This window comes from Corylus avellana, chromosome 8 (genome assembly GCF_965113065.1).
Source record: "Corylus avellana chromosome 8, dhCorAvel1.hap1.2, whole genome shotgun sequence".
NCBI classification, from domain to species: domain Eukaryota; kingdom Viridiplantae; phylum Streptophyta; class Magnoliopsida; order Fagales; family Betulaceae; genus Corylus; species Corylus avellana.
Window position 1 is genome coordinate 3,695,191 of NC_142497.1, and position 25,774 is coordinate 3,720,964.

A 25,774-nucleotide genomic window follows, 5' to 3' on the forward strand; every position below is an offset into this window, starting at 1 on the left:
GTTCTCTGTTGTTTTCTCCCATGCTTCTTTGCTCTTCTACCCTTGACTTCTTGTTGTGCAAAGGGGAAAAAGTAATAGCAGGTTACTTTGTTCATTAGCTTAGGTTGGGTTGGGTTAGTTGTGGGTCAGGTGAGAGTGACGTGTGTGCGTTTTCACCAAGGATGGGGGGGTATTTTGGGTAGAAAAAGGTTAGAAGTGATATCACTGTTCCATCAGTCAAAACCGCTTTGACTGACGGAATGGCTGAATTGCAAAACTTTGGTAAGTTTTGGGAGTGGATTACAAAAATTGAAACATTGGGGGTCGAATTGAAAATGACCCCAAACTTGAAGGGGTAAAGTGTAATTTTCCAAAAAAAAAAACAGCCATGGAGCTTCCACAATGAATCTATGATCATCATGCTTCTTACAACGGGAGGATTTGTGGGCAGTTGTGTAACTTCACCGTGTCGTGAAAATCCTTGTTAAACCCAAAATGGCATCAGAATCTTCCACTATTTTCTTCTCTCTCGCTCTCTGATTCGATCGCTCATTTCCTTTCCTAATCCCAAATGGCAAAGGCAAAGCGCCTGATCCCATCTTTCAATCGCGTTCTGGTCGAGAAAATCGTTCCTCCTACGAAAACCAACTCCGGTATCTTACTTCCCGAGTCAACCACCAAGGTAAAATCTGTCTCTCTCTTTCTTTTCTCTTTTTTTCCTTGATATATTGGTACTGGTCCTACTGGAGAATTTCGGTGTGCTGTTTCGGAGAAAAACCTAACATTACCTATTCTAAAACTAATTAAAGCAATAAACAAATCCAATGGTCCTCATATTCAAATCCAAATGACTTAAAAAAAAAAAAACTTCAAAAATAGTATAAGAACAATGTGTTCAACCCGAAGATAAATACTGGTTGAAAGAGCCAACAAAGAAAGAAACAAAGTAATGGAACAATAAAATATAGCAGTACAAGATATTTCAACCGTCTTGATGAAAATTGAATGGAATTGATAATTTTGGATTGGTGCAGTGATTTCTTAGAACTTTTGGAGATAAATCTTCCTGTGGAGTTTCATATGTCAAGCTTGTATTGGTTGGTGTTGGTTTGATGAGGGGCTCAGCTATTTTGTTTCTATATATATATATATATATAATAGTCTAATCACTCTCCGAAGTACCTTAATATTGTGATATGTGTCGTGAACATTTTTTTTTTTTTTGAAGGATAATCCAGTTTTTTTAAAGTGAACCGGTTTTTCAAGAGTAAACTGGTTATTAAATTGGCTTAATTAAAGGCATTTAATTATATTTCAATAATTTTCCTTATATGTGATTTCATTAAGTTTACAAATTTAATGCACAATATTAAGTATTATTAATGTTCAAATCAAATAAGGAAACAAATAATACAAATCAAATTATTAGGTATTAATAGTTTTAGTCACCTTAATATTTTTAATTCAAATTTAAAAAATGTTATAGAAGACGAATTGTTTTTCTGCATATACCTTGTGCATGTAATAATAACTAATTTATAAAATAAGAATTGTTTTTTTCTAAATAATAAGTCATTGAAAAACAATTTGATTAATAATAAATTATCTACAAAATAATAAGACCTACAAAATAAAGACTTCTCAATTATTTTGGATTTTTTTTTTTCTCTCTCTCACCGATTTAACTTTTTTTTTTTTTTTTTTTTTTTCTCTCTTTCCACATTCTCCACTCTTAAAATTTAACAACCTAGGAGAACAAAACTCCAAACTCAACTTGAGAAGGAGGATCTATGGTGGCGTCAGAGGGCCAAATCCGAGTGGCTCAAGCATGGGGATAGGAACACTAAATATTTCCATGCTTGCGCCAACTCTAGGAGAACAAAAAACAGAATTGAAAAAATTCAAGATGAGAAGGGGCAATGGTGGGAGTCTTCGGAAGAAGTGGGTTTGGCTTTTGTGAATTATTATAAAGGATTGTTCACGGCTGGGAGTGTAGAAGAGATGGGGACGTGCTTGCAAAATATAAAACCTGTGATCACATCACGGATGAACGAAGAGCTGGGGATGATTTTTACTGCGGCGGAGATAACCCAAGCATTGCATCAAATGGCGCCCCTCAGCCCCGGGACCGGATGGATTGAATGCGGGTTTTTTCCAACAAAATTGGGCAGTCATGGGCACGGAGGTGTGTAGAGGTATACTTGAAATTCTTAATTCTGGAATTATGCCTGGTAATTTAAATAAGACCCACATTGCCCTTATCCCAAAAAATAAAAGCCCGGAGTGTGTGACCGAATATCGCCCCATTAGTCTTTGCAATGTCTTATATAAGCTTATTTCTAAGGTCCTTGCAAATAGACTAAAAAAGATACTCCCATGTGTTATTTCCCCTACCCAAAGCGCCTTTATCCCGGGGAGATTAATTACAGATAATTTATTGGCGGCTTATGAGACGCTTCATACGATGCATACAAGAATGGGGGGTAAAAAGGGTTACATGGCCATTAAAATAGACATGAGTAAGGCCTATGATAGGGTTGAATAGAGGTTTTTGGAGGCGGTCATGAGGAAAATGGGGTTCCAGGATGGGTGGATTAAATTAGTAATGATGTGTGTTACTTCGGTACAATATTCGATTATTGTCAATGGTGACCCTTGTGGGCTTTTTGCCCCCTCTAGGGGCATCAGGCAGGGAGACCCAATTTCACCCTATCTTTTCCTCATTTGTGCAGAGGCGCTAAGTGCTATGGTAACACAGGCAAATAGGGAGGGGCTTTTGTCTGGGGTCCCTACCTTCAAAGGGGGCCCTAACATTAGTCATCTTTTTTTTGCCGATGACAGTTTGTTATTTTGCAGGGCAAATCTAGCTCAATGGAGTAACCTGTCAGCAATCCTTCACTCTTACGAGGCTGCGTCGGGACAAAAAATGAATGCCTCAAAGACCGCTATTTTCTTCAGTAAAAACACATCCTCCGCTATGAAGGCGACTATATTGGAGTTTGCAGGGATCCCAGCTACAAACAAATATGACAAATACTTGGGGTTGCCCGCCTTAGTAGGCCGTTCCCGAACAAAAGCCTTTCGAAGCATTGTGGAGAGGGTGAGGAAACGGCTTCAAGATTGGAAATTACGGTTTCTTTCTCAAGCTGGAAAAGAAATTCTGTTGAAGGCGGTAATTCAAGCTATTCCCTCATATTGTATGAGTGTTTTTTTATTTCCGAAAACTCTTCCTTCCGAAATTAATTCACTCGTGCAAGGGTTTTGGTGGGGTCATAAAGCAAAAGATTGAGGGATTCCTTGGATGAGTTGGAGTAAAATGGGGTCGCCTAAAGCGCTTGGGGGTATGGGTTTCCGCGATTTACATTGTTTTAACAAAGCTCTTTTGGCAAAACAAGTCTGGCGAATGTGGGCTATGCCGGATAGCTTAATTGCAAGGATTATGAAAAATAAGTACTTTCCGGATTGTTCAATTCTTGATGCAACAATTCGGAAAAAACCGTCATTTGCATGGCGTAGTATTCAAAGTGCTTGTGTTTTAATAAAAGAAGGTCTGGTGTGGAGGATTGGCAACGGACAAAAAGTGCGGATTTGGGAGGACAAATGGTTGCCTAAATTACCAACATGCCGAGTGCAGTCTACCCCAAGCGTACTTGATCCGAAAGCTACTGTGTGCAACCTGTTTGATGGAAGTGGGTGCGGGTGGGATCAGTCCTTGTTGGCTCAGTTGTTCTCGGTGGAAGAAGGCCATCAAATCAGCTCTATTCCAATTAGCTCGACCAATCAGGAAGACCGACTCATATGGCGGGGAACAGTGAAAGGAATTTTCTCTGTTAAGAGTGCCTATCACCTACAAAAAGGCTTGGAGACCTCACAAATGGCCGAATGTTCTTCTAGGAAAAATGACAGTACAGTGTGGAAGACTATTTGGAAATTGCATCTCCCGAATGCGGAAAAAGTATTTTTCTGGCGGGCTTGTCAGAATATTTTACCAACACGGGAGAACCTTGTGAGGAAGAAGATTATTTCAGATCCAAGCTGCCCAATCTGTGGACGGGAAGCTGAAACTATTGCTCATATTCTCTGGCTCTGCCCCTCAGCTCAAGATGTGTGGGGAGGGGCCTGTCCTATTTTTCAAAAAAGCTCCTTTAATGAGCCTGATTTTCTAAGAATAACAGAGGGAATGTTGAGCCGCTGTACGGTGGAGGAGTTTCATACTTTTGTGATTATAGCTCGCCGAATCTGGTTAAGGAGGAATAAACTAATTCATGAAGGCTTTTTTTCTCATCCAAATGCAGTTGTATTTAGTGCCTCTGAGGCTCTGCGGGATTTCCAAAATGCGCAGGTGGATTCCCAGCTTGTGGAGGACCCAGTGGGACTCCCTCCTACGGGGAAGTGGGAGGCTCCTTTGCTAGGCTGGCATAAGGTGAACTGGAATGCGGCTTTAGGAAGGCAAATTGGGAGAATGGGGTTGGGAATGGTCATCCGAGATCACACAGGGAGCTTGGTTGCAGCCCGGAGTGTCACACGACAGGGAGGTCTTGCTCCCGCGGCTGCTGAGGCCATGGCAGCCCTCGTGGCTGTTCAAACTGCCCGAGAGTTGGGTATTCCACAAGCATGGTTTGAGGGTGATGCGAAGTCCATTGTGGAGGCAGTAAACTCCTTGGAGGCAGATTGGAGCGGAATCGGGCACCTGGTGGACGACCTTCGTTCAGAAATAAAAAAGATCGCATGCTGGAAAATGACTTATGTCCGTAAAGAGAGTAACAGGGCTGCTCACGTATTGGCCAGAAGGGCTACGTCTGAGGAGCTGGATAGCATGTGGCTTTATAGTTCCCCTGAATGGCTAGCTGAGATTATTGTATCAGAGCATAATGCTCTGTCCCACGATTGTATTGTTGCTTGAGAATGAAATAACATCGGTTCTTTTTTCCAAAAAAAAAAAAAAAAAAAAAAAAAATTAACAACCTAAAGAATCAACGTGAAGTAATTCTTCTTCTTAATCTTCCATATGTATGTTTTTTATTTGAGAAAAACTACAACTTCAAAAATTAATTTTTTTTTTTCTCTCTCTATTCTTCAACAATAATAACCTAAAAATTCAAATCTCGAAGTAATTCTTATTCTTAACCTTTCAAAACCGCAATTAAAAAAAAAAAAAAAAAATTAACATCGCACTTATTAAAACTACAATCTCAAACGAACCCTTAATAAGAATAATGCAATCATCTCTAAACAATTGTAATTGAGTATTAACTGTATTTGTAGGTTGTTTATTTTTTTTTTTATTTTTTTTTTTTCAATTTGTTCTTTAATGAAAATTGCAACTTCTGAATTAAGATAATGTGATACTTATTATATTTCTATATTAAGGTATGGGGAAATATAATCTTCTCTATTATTAACCCATAAATATATTTATGGGTTTTATTTATATTGAAATATAATAAGTGTCACATCAACAATATCAGAGTTTCCTACTAATTTTCTATTAATATTTTGATAATCAGAATTCAAGTTTTGATCTTGCTATTTTTTTTTTCTTTTACATTTTTCCTTAAGTACATGTTTGGTATACTTAAAAAAAAAAACAAAACAAAACAAACAAACAAACAAACAACTACATGTTCAGCAATGTACTGGTATATAACATTTAATATATATTTTTATTAAAAGAGGCGTGATAGATTTTTGCACACACCTATTTTAACTTATAATAAAAAGTAAGATGAGATGTGTTTAAGTTTTTGAAATTAAATTATAATGAAGAATCTCGTGCATAGCGCAGATTATGTGCTAGTATTACATAAAAAAATAAAAATAAAAATAAAACAGAACGCATAAAACGCTTTAAAAGGAAAGAATTGTGGAGCCTACATCCAAAATTATTTACACGACACCACTTATAGTTTGAATTGTCAAAATGATATTTCATAATTCAATGTTACACAATAATTAATTAATCCAAACACTAAAAGATTACAATGTCTCTTCCAAACCAATTTACGCATGCACTCTTTAAGAGACAAAGATTACATTGTCTCTTCCAAAGATTATAATGTGCCTTTCAAAGGGTGGTAGGGTTATCCTTATTAAGAGAACTCTTTCCAATCTTGCAACATATTTCCTACCTCTTTTTCCCATTCCTGTTTCGGTGGCTAATCGTATAGAAAAGCTTCAACGAGATTTTTTATGGGGTGGGATAGGCGACGAGTTCAAGTATCATTTGGTAAGCTGGTCTAAAGTTTGTTCTCCCATCTCTGAGGGTGGTTTAGGGATTCGAAATATGCGAGTGTTCAATAAAGCTTTGCTAGGGAAGTGGCTGTGGCGTTATGCGAATGAGAAGGCGACCTGGTGGAGAATTGTGATGGATGCAAAATTCGGTTCTGAGTGGGGAGGGTGGTGCTCCATCAACATTTCATGGCCGCATGGCGTGGGGCCTTGGAATAATATTAGGAAGGGACGGAGGTTATTTTTTAGTCATATCAAATTTGATCCAAGCGATGGTTCCAATATTAGATTCTGAGATGATGTGTGGTGTGGTGTGGAGGTTCAAGTCTCAAGGTAGCTTTCCCAAGTTTATATAATATGGCTAGTGTGCAAGATGCATCTATCGCTGCTAACATGGGTTTTTCGAGGGGCTCCCTACAATGGAATGTTAGCTTCATTCGCCTGGTACATGATTGGGAAGTGGATGTGCTAACTTCTTTCTATATTTTGTTGTACTCTCATAATTTGAGAAGGGATAAGGAGGATGTGATTTGGTGGGTTCCGTCGCGCAAAGGGAAGTTTGATGTGAGTTCTTTTTATAAGTCCATTTCCTGTAATGAGAATCTCAATTTCCCTTAGAAGAGTATTTGGCGGACAAAGGCTCGTTCAAGAGTGGCTTTTTTCATATGGACGGCAGTGCTAGGAAAGGTCCTTACATTGGACAATCTTAGAAAGAGACAACTTATCGTGATCAATATAATTATAGATGCTGCATGTGCAAATTGGATGGGGAAACAGTTGATCATCTCTTTCTCCACTGTGAGGTCGTCAGGGCACTATAGTATGCTATTTTCAGCCGATTTGGATTGAATTGGTTTATGCCTAATAGGGTGGTGGATCTATTTGCCTGTTGGTGGACGGGAGGTCGTTCTCGGAGTGCTATGGTGTGGAAGATGGTCTCTCTTTGCCTTTTGTGGTGTTTGTGGAGGGAGAGAAATGCGAGATGTTTTGAGGATCTTGAGAGGTCTTTGGAGAACCTTAAGTCTTTTTTTTTTTTTTTCTTCTCCCTATTCACTTGGACAGCTGTTTATTTAGCTCCATTAGTGATTAACCTTCCCGATTTTCTTGTTCTTTTTACTTCTTCTTCTTAGGAGTTCTCTTGTATACGTCATGTGTACTTAGGTTGCACCCCTCTGCGCTTTTTGGTATATACAACTTTACTTATCAAAAAAAAAAAAAAAAGAGACAAGAAAAAGAAGAAATTATACAAAACATGCAAGAAACTGTTCTTTAGAGCTTTTTGACGAGTTTATAAAGCTCCGAGCAGCATCTAAACTCAGTTCTTCATGCACCTGGAAATAATAGGAAAAGAAATTTTCTTTACATTAACAACCAGAAACAAAAACTTGATTGTAGAATTGCAAAAATGTAAGATACGTACAAGTTTTTTATGAATTCTTTGAAACGACTTGCAAAATCTCTCTGCTTCTGCTGCCCCCACCTATAACATAAATGAGCACCAATAGTTAAGTCTCCCTCCCATCCCATCCCATGTTTTCTTCATACACTGAGAATATTGCAACAAAATCACTAAAGAAATTCAAATCTTCGAAAAACATTTCTAGCCATATTTGTTGTGAAATCACATGACAATGTAGTTTTATAATATTTACATTTCCTAATAAACAAAACATGACTCCAATTCTAAATAAGGCACAACTTAACAGCATCAGAAGTTTCTAATCAATGGCTGAAGCCTGAAACTGATACCATATACACATAGAAAGTAACTGACAGAATTAAAAGGTGCCTTATGTTACAAATAAAAGCTCCCAAAAATATACTAGGTTAGTTCTTTAATGACCAAAGTGAGGTGACTATGAAAAGTTGGATGCAAATAGAGAAAATGGTAGTCGATCTGCTCCTCCCCTTCCTCAACAAGTACTGGACCAACAATGGGTGTATTATTTTGCCACTTAAAAGCAACTTTTTCCGCCAAAAAATAATTTCAATAAGAGCACCAGATAATGAACTAAAGCCAGGGAGGAGAGAGATATCTTCAAGATCACATATTACAATCTACAAAGAATGACTCAGCATGTAACATTTTAAAATCACTTATAATCTCCTTTAAATAATTGTAGAACATGTTTTTAGAACTTGTGTTCTTAGTGAGTATCACCCCATAAATCCCAAGTTCAAAACTTGTTAGGTGCAAACTCTCCCTTGGGGCCACACTCCTTGGTGTAAAAGCTAGTGATTTACCCTAATCTGTATAGGGAAACTTCTGAGCGTACGGTGCACGAGTCTAAAGTTTACTCTGCAGAGGTGGGTCTGAAGGGCCTTGCCTTGCCGAGGTTCTTGTCATAAAATAAATAAATAAAAATCTTTTACTTCAACTAATACACTTCTCCACCTTAGTGCAGTCATTAATATTCAATGCACATGGCTCAACAATTTAGACCAGATTTCTCTCATCTAATCACAATCTAGAGTTACTAATACCTCCTCGCTTTTTTTGGTAAGTAAAACTAATACCTCACCAGCTCAAGATTGATGCATTTATTTATGGCCGGGTGTCTGTTTTCGTATTGCTATCCATCCCCCACATCATCGCCATCATCAGCTCAATCATCTTAGGAAGGAAAGGCAATCCCTTTTCTATAATTTCTATCTCATTTCCCTAGATCACCATTAGACTATGTCACTTCACTCTTCACAGAAGAATGCAAAATCTTAGAATTTAACCAAGGAGTTAAACATGGTACACATGCAAAGATATGAAATATTCAAGGAATCATGGTCTACAAGTTTCATGCGTTAGATCATGTTGGTATTTGAAATACTAGAAGTGGCTAGATTAGGAACTCTACTAATTTTCATAACATAATTGGAGTTCAGCATACCTTCCTCTCAGCCGCCAACTCTAGATTCACCCAAAATGTATCTGTTAGCATACAAACACATAATCATGACAATTTAACTTCGGTACTAAAGCCAAGATACAAGTGGAAATGCATCTTAGTTGCCTATAAATTTTGGAAACTTAATGTCAACAAAGCCCAGCACGTTGCAATGTGGTTTAAGAAAATACTAGGTTTCTTTGGAAGTTTGTAAAGGAAAAGAACAGAAAGGAAACAACGAATTAAGATTGAATGGACAAAACTGTCAACTAGTGCTGAATATATATACACGAAAGCATAATATTGCGTTAAGCAGTGCCAATCATACCACCTCATTCTGCGTTGTCTTAGAGGTTGACTCTCTTGATGCATCTGATTCCACCTGAAATTATATTCAAAAACCAAACTAAATGCATATATAAACAACCACAGAGGGAAATTTTCGTCGAAATTTTGAAGTCGTGTTATGCACAGTTTAAGACAATACAAACTGCATAACCATTTAGGTAGTTCCACTAAATTGTTTCAGAAAAAGCCGTTGGAAAACAGGGTTTCAAGTTAGGAATATTAGAAAAAACAAAATATTTTAGGTCTACAATTTTGGATCATCTGAGAACTTTTGGCTTTGCAGAAATTCAAGAATAAATTTTGAAAATTTCATCTCAATATCAACCTTGAACAAGATCAACGCAATATTTTTTATTCTTAAATACAAAGTTCAAAACACTAATCAAAATAAGCTGACAAACACAGATGTAGAGGATAACGAGCATATAAAAGTTCAGAACGCATGAAACATCTATAATGGTTGTCTGCCAACACATTGGCTAATGGACTTGATCTGTTCCAATCAAAAGTAAGATCTAGGACACAATTGCTACATTGCATAACATCTCAAGATCTAAAGTACAATGCAGCATTACATATTAATTGATATCTATTATCCTGGCACATCCATTTAAATTGGCTCACTTTTGTGACTTTCACTTTTAGATCTCCCTTTACGCGCAAAACATGGGGAGAAAAATACACTAAATCAAGCATTCAACTCCATCAAAAGCTTCTGTCATGCGATTAATCATGCGGTTAATCATCGAATAAGCATCTTCGTAGACTGGCTCGAATAGCTCACTTTAAACACACATTTCTAAACTGGCTCATTTACGAAGATGCTTATTCGAGCCGAGCTATAAAATGTGTGTTCAAGCTTGGCTCGTTTAAAGTTCGGGCGAGCTTGATCAAGTTCATTGAGATTGATGTTCGAGCTTAGCCGAGCTCAACTCGAACTCGAGCTAAGCTATTAAATTTTTTAATGTATGATCCGAGTATAGTTCAAGCCTGATTTTTAAAACAACCTCTAGACATTTATCTATAGTATAAATATAAATATAAATATTAATTAATTTATATAACTAGTTTTTAGTAATATATATATATATATATATATATATATATATATATATATGAACGAGCTAACGAGTCGGGCAAACTAACCAGTCGAGCTTTAAACAAGCTGAACTCACGAGCCCCTATCGAGTTTTGTCAAGCGAGTCGGATATGTATCATTTACTAATCGAGCGGGTTGTCGAACGGACTGGTTTATTTACAGTCCTAGTCACAATTAAAAGTTTAAGGAAGACATTATCAATTGGGTGGTAGTTGGAAGGGGGTATATCTTCATTCTTTGCCTTTTGTCAATATGAGTTCTGAATTGTTCTTTGATTCTTCTGGGTATGGACTTGATTTCGATATACTTTCTGGGTGGGATTTTATATTGTGATCCAAGCCATTTATTAGTTTGCTATTCTGGCACGGCTTCAATTTGGATATTTCTTTGTGCCTTTCCCAATTAAACTAAAATGTCTATCTTACAGTACTTAAAACTATTACTACGAATTATTAAGATGGAGTTGATAATTTCACATTACATTTGAGAAAAAGAACAACTATGTTTGATTAATTCTTTAGTTTACTTGAATGGTGTTAGTTCTTGTGTTGGCTTAATTCAGTTTCAAAATGCAGATGCTACTGTTCATGGCTCAAACACTGACATATAATGCTCAGAATCCAATCTCCACCGTTCATAATATAGATTCATGTGTTATGAACGTCCCTGCAAAATTTCAGCTCAATCGGACCACAAACGCCCATCGATCGGAGCTGTTGATGAAGACCTGACAGGCCGGGTCCGGACCTCAATTCCCCGGGTCCGGACCTCATTTCCAGAAACTAGAATCTTGCTCCGCAAAGCCGTGTCCGGACCGCCCATTAACAGGTCCGGACCCCCCGTAAGTTTTAGGCCCAAAAACGTGTTTTTAAGTGGGTTAGGTCTAGGGTTTTGTCGGGGGTATATATACATCATTATAGAAGAGAGAGGCACGAATTTTCACCCCCAGAGAGTTCGTGTGAGGCTGTGCTTGAGTGATTATTTTGTTGTGAGCCAAATTGATTCCTCTTAGAGGATTTGTGTTAGTATTGATCGTGTGCTTAATTAAAGTCTATCGGAAGGATCCGATAAAGGAGAATCACGTTGAAGAAGATTGTGAGCGAGGATACAAGTTGGAGGTTTGTCGATCTTACAGAGTCAAGGTCTTGCAAAGGGTTGTAAGTGTTCCTAGTGTCTGTAATCTCTGGATAATCTTTTGATAGTGATTTCCTGGGTTTGGCTGCCCCGGAGAGGTTTTACTTTTAAAACGTTTTCTAAAAGGTTTCCTCTTCGTCACCAAAATCTTTGTGTGTGATTGTTCATATTTTGGTGAATGTTTGTTTTGATATATATCTGTTAATTCCGCATAAAATTGTGATATTTATCTGTTTAGAATTTTTCAATTGGTATCAGAGCGGGTTCACTCCGTGAAGGATTAAATTCCTGAGTGTGATCTTTGTTTCTTGTTTAAGATGTCTCAAACCCTTAACACTGTGCCTAATTTTGATGGATCAAATTATGGCTATTGGAAATCCCGTATGAGATTTTTCTTAAAATCTATAGACGTTTGGCATGTCATTGAATCTGGATTTAAAGCTCCAGAAAAGCCGACGGCTGAATGGTCTAATGTTGAAAAACAAACTCGTATGGCGAATGACAAAGCTATGAATGCTCTATGCTTGGCAATTTCACAAACTGAGTTCTCCAGAATTTCAAATTGTGATAGTGCCAAGGATGCATGGGAGATCCTAGAAACTACGTATGAAGGAACTAATCTTGTTAAAGCTTCAAAACTTCAAATGTTAGTTTCTCAGTTTGAGGATATTAAAATGTTAGAGGATGAGACATTCAATGAATTTTTTGGTAAACTTAGTGAAATTAGAAATTCCATGATAAATCTAGGAAAGAAAGTTTCTGACACTAAGCTTATTAGAAAAGTTATGAGATCCCTCCCTGAAAGATTCAGAATGAAGGTAACTGCTATTGAGTCATGCACTGATCTTAATACCATGAGGATAGAAGAGTTAGTTGGTGCTCTTCAAACTTATGAGTTTTCCTTGCCTCAACCTAGGAAAAATAAGGATATTGCCCTTAGAACTCTTAGGAAGAACTCTGATGAGTTATCTGATGAGGATTCACCAGATGATGAGGAACTTGCATTGATAGCTAGAAGGTATTTTAAGAATGAACATAGAATTTCCAAGAAATTTGGAAAACAAAAAGAGAGTACTCAGGGTAGAAATGAAAGAGACCCACGTGGTCCAAAATGTTATGAGTGTTCTGGCTATGGTCATGTGCAAAAGGATTGTGCTAACCTCAAGAGTAATAAGCCAAAAGGTCAAAAAGCTTTCAATATTACATTGAGTGACACTGATGAGGAAGAGACTCCTAATTATATGGCTTTTGGTGCATCTTATGATTCTGATGATTCTAATCAATCAGATGTTCAGTCTGCCCCTGATAATGAATCAAATAGGGTTAATGATCTTCAAAACTCCTTTAACAATTTAATGGAAAAGTTTTCTATGCTTAGAAATACTAACTTGAAAATTGTTAAGGATTTTAAGAATCTTGAGCTTGAAAGGGATAATTTGTTGAAATCTTTGAGTGATTCACATGTTGTTTGCAATACTCTCAAATCTGAAAATCATGTGTTAATTGCTAAAAATAAATCCCTTCAAAATGATCTGATTGCATCTAGAAATCACTTGAGTAAATTCTCTAGTGAAAAGCTTGATAAAATGTTGCATATTCAAAAGCAATCTAGTGACAGATCTGGCTTAGGATTTGATAAAACTGCTTCTTTGTCTTCTAACCGTGCTTCTACTTCAAAGACTGTTTTTGTTAAACCAGTGAAAGTAGAAGAATCTTCAAGTGAAGAAAAGCAAGTAGTTGCTCCGACTCCTCAAGGTAATAAAGGTAAGAAAATTTACATTGAGCCTCAAGCATCTTGCCCTACACCTAGAGTCATGCATCCTCCTAGGAAATTACCTTCACAAAGGTTTGTCCCTACATGTCATCACTGTGGCAAAGTGGGTCACATTCGACCTCACTGTTTTAATTTGAAACCTCATGTGCATATAAATAAAAATTCCTATTCTAGGAAAGAAAGTGAGGGTTTGGTCATAATGATGAGAGAAGTGCTATCTAGGCTAGATAAGTTTAAGCAAAGTCATAAGTCTAGACCTAAGATTTCTCAAGTTTGGGTTAAGAAGGATGATACCATTCACTCCTTGAGGGGGAGTGGTGATGATCTCACCTTATGTTAGGTGAGTCACCCACATGTCTAGGATTGTTTTTCATGCATATCTTTGCATATCCTAGAGCATGTTGTTTTTCGTTTTTCATTGCATTTTTGTTTTATTTTGTTTTGAAATTGTATTTTGTTTGTGTGCATTTCTTTTGTGAAAAATAACAAAAAGACAAAAATATTTTACTTTGGTTGTTTTTTTTTCTTTTCTTTATTTTGTCTTATGCACCGAGATAGTTCATTAATTTCTCATGTTGCTTTTTATGAATTTAATTCCTTACGTCTTGGAATGTTCTTAATATGCATGAGATGAAAATTTGTGTCAATGAACTTGTTTTTGTGGTTACCTAAAGCCTGAGCTTATGTGGTACTTTTTGCCTATGCTTTATTTCTTGTGCACAGTTAAGCTTAAATTGAGGTTTTGTTTCACTTTATTTGTGAGGTCTGTTAGGTAGCCATATGAGGTTTTTGACTAGTCATATTTTTCAAATTGACCATATGCTAGTTGAACCTAGGGCTTAAAAATTTCTGCTTTCTCTGTTGTGATAAGCACCAAAAGTTTAAGGACATTTTCTCAAAGAGAAAAATAAACAAAATAGTGAAACAAATAAAATCAAAAGATCATATTCCAAAAGAAATTTATTTCACTGTGTCAAACTTGTGCAAAATATTTTACAAAGAGAATTGTATAGGATGAGAGTGGCTAGGCCCTAGTATGATAAGGTTTGACTTTTGATTTGATATACTTGTCAAAACCTCATGGTGGTGAAACTTTCTCCTCATTTTGTAAATTGAAAATTTTTCTCTTTGGATGGCTTACCCACACACCACACAAGCATGGGTTGAATGGAACATTTTCTTGGCTTAGGTTAAGCAATATCAGTTTCTAGCCATTTCTAATCTCATGTATATTTTGCATATTTGGAGCATGTTTGGATATTCATTGTGCAATACATGAGTCATTGATGTGTTATCATGTGTGTTCATTTAACTTTTAAGGGGGAGAAACATGCTATGCATTTCCAGTTTCCTGTTGTTAATTGAGTCATACATTGAGGGGGAGTTTTGCTGATGTTTCTTTATGATCACGCATTCTACGTCATTTTTTTATCATGAGTTTTATTTATGTCTTCTTGTTCCACATATGCCTTGATGTATTTTGTGAAGTGTTTCAGGAAACATGAAGACCTTTTGTCATTCTGTGACAAAAAGGGGGAGTAAATATGGGGAGATAATGGGATTGGCTCGACATTTTGGTTTTGTCACTGAATTGCCAAAGGGGGAGTTTGTTAGTTCTTGTGTTGGCTTAATTCAGTTTCAAAATGCAGATGCTACTGTTCATGGCTCAAACACTGACATAGAATGCTCAGAATCCAATCTCCACCGTTCATAATGTAGATTCATGTGTTATGAACGTCCCTGCAAAATTTCAGCTCAATCGGACCACAAACGCCTATCGATCGGAGCTGTTGATGAAGACCTGACAGGCCGGGTCCGGACCTCAATTCCCCGGGTCCGGACCTCATTTCCAGAAACTAGAATCTTGCTCCGCAAAGCCGTGTCCGGACCGCCCATTAACAGGTCCGGACCCCCCGTAAGTTTTAGGCCCAAAAACGTGTTTTTAAGTGGGTTAGGTCTAGGGTTTTGTCGGGGGTATATATACATCATTATAGAAGAGAGAGGCACGAATTTTCACCCCCAGAGAGTTCGTGTGAGGCTGTGCTTGAGTGATTATTTTGTTGTGAGCCAAATTGATTCCTCTTAGAGGATTTGTGTTAGTATTGATCGTGTGCTTAATTGAAGTCTATCGGAAGGATCCGATAAAGGAGAATCACGTTGAAGAAGATTGTGAGCGAGGATACAAGTTGGAGGCTTGTCGATCTTACAGAGTCAAGGTCTTGCAAAGGGTTGTAAGTGTTCCTAGTGTCTGTAATCTCTGGATAATCTTTTGATAGTGATTTCCTGGGTTTGGCTGCCCCGGAGAGGTTTTACTTTTAAAACGTTTTCTAAAAGGTTTCCTCTTCGTCACCAAAATCTTTGTGTGTGATTGTTCATATTTTGGTGAATGTTTGTTTTGATATATATCTGTTAATTCCGCATAAAATTGTGATATTTATCTGTTTAGAATTTTTCAAATGGCATAACTTGAATAGTTTTGAGATGATGTTGATTTACTTTTTCTACCTGCTTTTCTGCTCTTCTAATCAAGTTTCTGATAGATCAGACAATCGAAGAGCCTTTTTTGTTCTCTGAGGATAAATTATATTCAGGGAATTACTAGATGCAGAGGCTAGAGTTGCAACTGTTGCTCACCTCCATGAATTTGGGCTACTCGTAAGATTTTGTTTAGGCACACAGTTTACATGTTGTTTAAAGTACAAAACTTGTGGGTCAAGTATTTTAAGATGGAGATTTTTAAATGGAGGCAAGCATAGTTGATATTGCCACTACCACTCCTTTTATATGTTTATTTGTTTGTTAGCCACCATAAATTGTTGGCTTACATAGTTTGTTTTTAACTGCTTGATAATTCAGCTGCAATCTAGAAAAGTTGTTGCTGTGGGCCGAGGAGCTCGTGATAGTGATGGGAAAGCTTATTCCTGTTTGTGTAAAGGAAGGAGAAACAGTTCTTTTGCCTGATTTTGGAGGGACTGAAGTAAAGCTTGGTGATAAAGAGTAAGCTATACTCCTTTTGCTACATATATGTCAATATTTTTCTTTGAGAACCTGATAGAAGTGACGAATTATTGTATTTGTCAGTTGCTGTTCATGTGATACGTAATACTTGTCTTATCTCTTGAGATAAAGTACTTCATCGTGCAAGATTTACCTATAAAGGCGGGTTGCTAATTAATAAAAATATACTACCATAATTGGAAACACTAATATAATAGGAGAGAACTGCCGTCTCTGGCTCCGTTGCTACAAGGGCTTTACGCAATTGATCTGGCCATATCGGATTGGATCACATAAAGACCCTTTTCAACTAGGGGTGAAATTTAAAACCGCCTAACCGCTTAACTGCTTTGAAAGCGGTTAGTAAAAACCGCTAACCGCCTAGGCGGTTGCGATTAGCGGTTAGTGGGTTTTGGAAATCCGCTACCCGCTAACCGTAATATATATATATATATATATATATATATATATATATATATATATATATATATAATAACAATAAGTCGTGAGTTTATGAACTTTTTTTGGTTGATTGAAATGGGTCTCAAGCTTCAAGTTTAACCATGTTGGTTTTTTTGGTTGCTTGTGAGTTTATGAACTTGTTTGTATTTTATTTTATTTCTATGTGTGAGTTTATGTATAAGACTACAAGTGAAGTGATGATTTTGTTGTAATTTTATTTGTATATTATATGATGTGTAGATTTGTAGAAGGTGGCCAACAAGATTTTGGTATATAGCAATTTTTAATGCTAAAATGGCCATGAAAATGGGGAAAAAAAAAAAAAAGTTTAGAATGAGCGAAAAAAATGTTTAAAGTGAGCCCAAACCCTGTCCAAAACCGGCCCAAAATCGGTCCAAAGAAAAAACCCAAAAAAACGGTTAGAAAAAAGTGGTTATCCCAAAGCAGTTAACCGCTAACCGGGCGGTTAACCGCTACCCGGTTAGCGGAGGCGGTTAGTAAAAATTACTAACCGCCTAGGCGGTTGCGGTTAGCGGTTTTAGCCACTAACCGCTATTTCACCCCTACTTTCAACATAGCATGGGTCATTGAAAGGATCTAATAAACCCACCAGAGCTAGGTTCTTTCCAAAAATGGAATGGAGTGCGTAATTGCTATTTTAGTTTCGGAGAGTTTGTTTGACATTATATATCGAGCTCGAGTTAGAGTCGAGTGAAACCGAGCGGGTTGTCGAACGGACGGGTTTATTTACAACCCTAGTCACAATTAAAAGTTTGGAGGGATATTGTCAATTGGGTGGTAACTAGTTTGAGGGAGATATATAGACTTTACCCTAAAGAATATAATATTTATTAGAGATAATTGTAATAGAATAAAGAATAAACAATATCACTCATTTATCACTTCACTCAAGGTAGGAACAATAGGATTTGATTGCTTTGGGAAGGTAGAATAGAAACTAGTATGATAAAATATAATAAAGTCATCAAAATGAACAAATAACACGTTCAATAATAATAATTAAAAAAAAAAAAAAAAAAAAAGTTTTTATAATACGACAATCAAATTTGAATTTTTCGAACAAAATATCAATTTGTTTTTAAATTCGTATTGGAATTTTGATACCAAATTAAATCGCAAACTAATACGTTATAAGTCATATTATAATCGTACCACTTTTCTTGGATAAGTCTAGCTATGTCTCTTTACCATTGTTACTCAGATTAATTGGTTATTCTATGTAAATGATCATTTATGTTTTTTTTTTTTTTTTTTTTTTTTTTTTTTTTTTTAAATAAACAACTCTACACATGGATTAAAGGCGAGAAAACACTCAGAAACTACTTTCAACTTTAGAAACAATTGTTCAATAATATTCAACAAACACCCTCTAAAACATTTTGTTTTCCCTCTTGACATCAAAGCTAAACTAAGGTTTTCAAAAAGACAGTCGTGCCATGTAACTCAGACATCTCACGAAGTGACTGTCTTCTGTTTTTTTTCCTCATTCCACCGCCACCACCTTTGTACATCCATGGAACTCTCACTTGGCTTCATTATCAGAAGATGATGCCATTGTAGTCTCCTTCTCTTGATTGAACTTGGTGTATGTTTCACCTCTATACCTCCTTTGTATATCACTTTTGTAAAATTCCAGTGTTCTCACCACCAGAATCAACGAAATAAGAGCCCCAGTGAATGTCGCAATGGCCATAATTTTGAAAGATAGGCCATAACATTGTTTCCCCTTGCAAACAAGTGGCTTCCCCAAAGCCTTTATTCCATACAACTTCGTTGTCTCAATATCGTAAAGCCTTCCAGCGAGTTCTTTATTAAGCAAAAACGACCCAATTGGACTTGCCAACTGCCCACAATTGAACAATACAGAGTAGTGCTTGAGGCCAAAGATCTCGGAAATTATGGACAAAACTAGAGGCAACTGTGCGCCAAGTGTAAACCCAATGATCAATGAAGCCAAGTAAATTGAATTCTGGAAAGGAAATGCGATCAGAAGCTGGCCGATGCAAGCGAGAAAAAGAACAACCGACAACATAAGGGGACGAGGAACTTTATATTTCGTGAGCAGTGTTTCAGACAGAAACCCGGAGAATACTCTCCCTGCGTAATTCCATATGCTTATCAGGGACATAAAGGTGTTTGTGGTCTTTGGCTCATATCCAAGCGCGTCGCCAATTTGTCTCATGTTGTCAACGACAGTCAAGCCTGAGCCAAGTCCGACGAGTGTTGCAAGGAAGATAATCAGCATGTCAATGCTCAACAATGCTTGTAGTATCCCATAGTCTTCCCCTCTTTTTGGTTTGTTAAGAATGTCTACAAGAAAGGACGTTTTTGTTGTCTCCTCTTCTGCTTCTTTGATAGAGGTATTTTGTTCTTGCTGAATGGCTTGTGGCTTCTCAACTATTATTGTTGTAGGAGGTGCTTTCATCTCGTTCCAAATGAGTACCTGTTAAAGTATTTGATTAAATCATGTTAAATTTATGTCTTTCAATTAATTTAAATTTTTAAGATAAGTGATGATTTAATATAATATTAGAACTAAAGGTGATTTAACAATACCTCTTGTCTAAAGGCAACGACAGCAGGTAGAAACAACAAGATGCACGCTACCGCTACACTTCCAATATTGGCCGTTTGAGAAAAGGCAACATGTTGTTGAACTAGTGTAATGGTCATCAAAAACACAGCAAGAGCGGCTGATAAATAGAGGAACTGATAGAACACTTTAACCTCATTTGGTTGCCTAATCTTAACCTCCTTCTCCCTAATTGTGTACATAACCACTATTGATATCAATGTCGGGAGCCACGCTGTGAGAAGGATTAAAGATGTTGAATCACCATCCCCATAAATGGCCAAGTAAATTTGAGTAAGTATAGCCCCACTAAGCCCGACATAACCTTTCAAGAGACCCAACATAATAGATCGGCTCTCTTGGAAATTCTTGACACAGGTGACAAGAGATCCTGTATTTACAAAGTTCTGTGAATTGGCTCCGATGAACATGTAAGCACACATATGCCAAAGCTCAGGCTTGCGAATTCTTCGGGTGACGGCCAACCATATCATGAAGTAGCCTAAAAAGTTGGTGACAGAGCCAATGGCAAGCACGAACCATGTGGGAGTGACCTCGGCTACAAGGCCAGACAAAATTCCAGCGCTTGTACCAATATCCTTCCATGAGCTTAATGTATTGAGCATTGACTGGTTGTATTCAAGATTGCTCTTGATATCGTTGGAGTAGACCGTAAAAAGGTATGTTGCACCGGCGCTGGCCATGAGCAGAAATGATGCAAAGACTGAGGTCCATCTACCTGTTGCCAAGTGCGCAGCAAAACTACAGCATTCATTCTTTGTCTGAGCCATTTTTCCTCTTTGAAGTATTTTCTTTCTGGGTTTGCAGGGAAGAGGAAGCAGAGATGTTGATATCTGATATTTGGGTTGTTGGAAGAAAGACGCTATAAATAAGCAAATACAGAACGTGAGTTAGTTTGTGTCGATTAAGGAATTTAAGGTAGTTCTTAGTAATAGCTCATTCACATGTGGGAAGGAGCTGTCAAATTATGAGAAAAAACAAATTGAAACTAAGAAGTATACACTCATTGGTATGCATTTCCTCATTTTAACAATAAATAAACCTACCCGAACCGCTTATTCCAAAAATTAGGCAACACGTGCATTCAATCGCTACTTATTTTAAAAATTTAAGACGATAGGAGAGTGTAAATTTAATCATTTAATTTATATTTTTAAGTATTCTAACAAGAAACAAGTTAATCTACCTGAACCACTCATCCCAAAAGTTAGGAAACACGCATTAAATCACTACTTATTTTAAAAACTTAAGGCGATAAAAGAGTATAAATTTAATCATTTAATTCATACTTTCAAGTATTTTAACAAGAAACAAATTAACTTACCCCAACCGCTCATCCCAAAAATTAGGCAACACATGCATTAAATCACTACTTAACTTAAACTAATAAGAAAGTGTAAATTTAAACATTTAATTCATACTTTTAACATTATTTCTTTCATGTGAACTATTTTAACTGAAATTGGGGATACACACATAGAATCAAAGTTTGAACTCAAGGCTATGTATGTTAACATATAAAATAATTGTCATACTATAATACGCAGCGAAAATTAGGATTCAAAATTACCTCAAGCCATGTTTGTTCAAGCGAATCAAAGAACCTCTCATCAACATAAACCTAAAACAAAATTTAGAAGAAAGAGGATCTTCTCACCTATGCCTAACTCGATTACCTTATTGATGGAATACATAGGTTTTATTTGTAGGTAGGTTAAGGATCCTTAATCAGAATTGTTATCTTATTTATTCATCCCATCAAGAAATAAGAATCAAAATAAAATGAATTCTAATTTATTTGATTCTACAAATTATTCTTTGTTTGGAATAAATTACCGAACACCCGTAATTGTGTTTTAATTTAAATCACACTAAAAGTAATTAGAAGCAAATATCATAATCCAAAGGGTAACGTTAACGGTCCCAAGACATAGACGGGTTGATTAGGGATAAAACTTTCAGTTTGAAGGGTTCTTCAATCTCCTTAATAACACCCCACGACTAAGTTGATATCCAAATTAGAAGTTTTCTTCTAAATTGAGTTGGAGGAATTTTTTTCAACATAGTCTATAAAAGTGATATGTGTCCCTTGAACATGTGAAAAATACATGTTGTTTTAATAGAACAGACAAAGTTGGAATAAATTTTATTAAAAACTCATGTGCACCTCACATGCTATTAAAAAAATGGACACATGCCACTTTTCTAGACTAGGTTGAAGGAAATTCCTTCAACCAAATTTGGAAGAAAACCCTATCCGTCTTAGACATGATTATTATCCTTCTTTGTCAAGCACAACAAGAAATTCGAAGTTTTTATCACTTGAAAATTAGAAAAACAAAGAGAGAAATCAATTATTTTGAGAGAATTGGATGTCCAAATGATAATTTCGAAGGGATCAACATCCAAATGTTTTAAATAATTTTGCATTTCTCTTTATTTTTTCTCTGTTTTTCAAGTGGTAAAAAGTAAAAACTATGGCTGCGTTTATTAAAATTTTGTTCTTTTTTTTCTGCCTTTTCTTCTTAAAATAAAATCATTAACAAATAACTTAAATGCAAAATACCCATAAAAATACAAAAAAATTCACATTTATCTAACATCAAAGCACTTCTTCAAAAAAATAATATTACTTTAATTAATATGCCATGTCATCCACTTAAAAAAAAAAAAAAAAGGCTTAAAACTTATTATGTGAGCGAATGTGATAAATAAATATATAAATAGCATTACTCATTTAAACCAAAAAAAAAATGTTAGGGTTGTTCTTGGTGTTCTCTTTCTTCTATATGGATAGTATTTAAAAAAAAAAAAAAAAAAAAAAAAAAAAAAAAAAAAAAAAAAATTTACCCCACCAATATTTTACCCCACCAAAATAAAAAAAGAACAGTAATTTTTCTCTTCAAGCCGAAGACAAAAAAAATACTCCAAAAACAGTCATGGAGCTTCTACTATGATCATCATCATGCTTCTTACGGCCACGGGAGGATTTGCGGTCAGTTGTGTAACTTCACCCAGTCGTGAAAATCCTTGTTAAACCCTACCAGCTAACTCTCTCTTTACGTCATCAGAATCTTCCACTATTTGCTTCTCTCTCTCGCCCTCGGATTCGATCACTCATTTCCTTTCCTAATCCCAAATGGCAAAGGCAAAGCGCCTGATACCATCTTTCAATCGCGTTCTGGTAGAGAAAATCGTTCCTTCTACGAAAACCAACACCGGTACCTTACTTCCCTAGTCAATCACCAAGGTAAAATCTCTCTCTCTCTCTCTCTCTCTCTCTCTCTCTCTCCCTCTCGCTCTCTATTTTTTTTTTTTTTTTTTTTTTCTTGCTGAGGAAATTGTTGGAAAAGTGATGTATCAACTTTGAATATTTGATTTTTCTCTTATTTGTTGTGTGTTTTTTAGCTTGGAACTGAAACTGGGTTCTTGTCTTGCCTTCTTGTTTTCTTTCATTTGGCCATTTGGTTGTTTTTTCTGATACTTGGTTTGGCCTTTGATTGCTATGTTTAATTTGGGTTTAGACGTGGGGTGAACCTGGCTTTGATACCAGTGTTAGGTGGTCTTTCAACCCCAAAAGCTAGTTCAAGAGGTGAGGCTTTCTCTCACACTTATAAACGGACCATCAACCCCTTCCACAACCGATATAGGATAACCCTAACAATGTGGCTTGGATATTTTTTCCCAACGGAAGTGTGTTTTTTTGGGTACCTTTTTCCAAGTAATGCTAGAAGGCCTACTTGTGTCCTACTAAAAATGATGTGGCTATTAAAATCACCATTGGGCTTGTGATTGATCATTATTGAATTTTTTATCAAAGGGTAATTTTAATAACCACATCATTTTTAGTAAAACACAAATAGGCCTTTTAGAATTACTCCATTTTTCTTGATTGGTTTGTCTTTACCTATTGTCAATATGAATTCTGTATTGTTCTTTGATTCTTCTGGGTATGGACTTGATTTCGATATAATTTCTGTTTGGGATTTTATAGTGTGATCCAAGCCATTTATTAGTTTGCTATTCTGGCATGGCTTCAATTTGGATATTTCTTTGTGCCTTTCCCAATTAAACTAAAATCTCTATCTTAAAACAAAAGTTTCCACTTAAAACTATTACAACGAATTTTATATTACATTGAGAGAAAGAACAACTATGTTTGATTAATTCTTTAGTTTACTTGAATGGCATAACTTGAATAGTTTTGAGATGATGTTGCTTTACTTTTTTCTACCTGCTTTTCGGCTCTTCTAATCAAGTTTCTGATAGATCAGACAATCGAAGAGCCTTTTTTGTTCTCTGAGGATAATTAATAAAAATACTACTATAATTGAAAGCCTTAATATATAGGAGAGAACTGCCTTTCCTGTATGCTGTCTTTGGCTCTGTTGGTACATGGGCTTTACACAATTGATCTGGCTATATCGGATTGGATCACATAGATTCACCTTTCAACACAGCATAGGTCATCGAAAGGATCTCAGAAACCCACCAGAGCTAGGTTCTTTCCAAAAATGGAATGGAGTGCGTAATTGCTATTTTAGTTTCGGAGAGTTTTGTTTGACATTACCCAATATCATGGAACTTAGGAGACTTTTATTTCACTTCTCTGTTATGGTACGGTTCTTGCTTTTCTTTATATGGGTTGGATGTATTAAGTTTTAAGATCGCCTTTTAATTTGCACTGTAGAGATACTTTTCTTTGATCTTAGGTTTTTCAACCTTTTCTGTTCAAGTTATCAGGGTTTGTAATTACCTCATCTTTAGAGAAAATATGCCACTATCTGTAGGATTTAAGCAAGCTCTGCTAGCTGAGTAGTTCCCGGGGGGTCCTTGGTCATTTTCAGGAAATAAAGTGTCAAATAATTTAGATCGAGACCAAGTATTTACTTTTATATGTGATCAGTTTGGCTAAAAAATGAATTCCTTATGTATTAATTTGTTAGTTGAGTGTATAGTCGAATTTTTTCAGCAAGTACACTATCCTAGAACAGAACTTTGCTAGATGCAGAATTTGCAAGGGAATGTCCTTCCAACTTAGGTTCAATATATGGATTGTTTAATGGGACCGAGTATTGCTAGAAGTCACTCTTGTTTTCCTTTTGTTTCACTATAAAAATAATATGATTTCTTAAATCACCATTGAGTTTGTGATTGATCATTATTGAATTTTGATCAAATGATAATTTTAAAAACCACCTCATTCATAGAGTGACAAAAGAGGAACACAAGAATAATTTCTAAAATCACTCAATGGGACCAAACCACCATAACATCTTCTTATCATATTTGGCTTGGGATATTAAATATATCAAACTAGTTTAATTAGTCTCTGCTCATAGTTCTATGTATTTGCATTCTGTTCTTTCTTACAGTTTTAGCTTTTGGTGCTGTCGATGTTGAAGCTGTAGCATTTTCTTTACTAGTGATTCTTTACATGACATGGGGTGCTAAATTCTATAACCTTTCAGCTTTAATTGACGTTTAAATTTGACTCGTTTATGATCATAAAACAAAGTTATGAAAAGAATATTGTACTACTTTTAAGATCATAGAAGTTGCTGCCCTTGTAGGTGGTTCACCCATGGAGGTGTCATATTACCCCATGATACCAACTGAAGCAAGGAGCATGTAGGCTCTGATACCAACTAATGTAGGGAAGTGTGTGAGAAAATTAGATATTGTTAAAGAAAAGATAAATGATCTTGGAACCGTTGATTTGTTCACAAAAAACGTAAACAAAACCATTCTTTAAACCTATTGATTCACTCATAATACAAGGCATAAGGTATTAGCAATTGGTATATTCAATAGAATACCCAAAAGTTGGAAGCACAAAAGAAACCTCACTCTATAAATTATATCACCAAGACACTGACAAAAAACAAAGCCACAAGTTACTTTTAAATAGGCTAGAAGTCCTAATCTTAATATCATTAAGAAATTCTAAAACCTAATCCATTAGATAATGATAATAGTTTGTATAGAAACTACTTGACATGTTTTCCCCTGTTTTATTTCAGGTATCATCTGTATAGAGATGAGGATATCTTGGGAACTCTTCATGATTAACACATAGTATTGGCCTATCAGTGTCAAAGGGAGAAAATAAGCCTTCTTGTCCCTGCAATTGCAGGCTGTTGTGCTATTTTGCAATTTTGTAACTTATACCAGTTAGACATTTGCTGAGGGGCTCAGCTATTTTGTTTCTAAAGATGTGATAACATACTACTTAAACAAAAAAACAGAACGCATAA

General features: G+C 36.1%; 1 protein-coding gene and 1 pseudogene across 1 annotated transcript; one reads left to right on the forward strand and one right to left on the reverse strand.

The window, feature by feature from the left end:
- Positions 1 to 550: 550 nt before the first annotated feature.
- On the forward strand, positions 551 to 25,718 carry LOC132163889 (10 kDa chaperonin, mitochondrial pseudogene; annotated as a pseudogene).
- On the reverse strand, positions 18,447 to 20,287 carry LOC132163659 (protein NUCLEAR FUSION DEFECTIVE 4-like). The gene is made up of 2 exons (XM_059574028.1): positions 19,481 to 20,287; positions 18,447 to 19,367 (listed from the first exon to the last, which is right to left on the reverse strand). Exons 1-2 carry the CDS (start codon positions 20,285 to 20,287, stop codon positions 18,447 to 18,449), a joined length of 1,728 nt encoding a protein of 575 aa, XP_059430011.1.
- Positions 25,719 to 25,774: the final 56 nt, after the last annotated feature.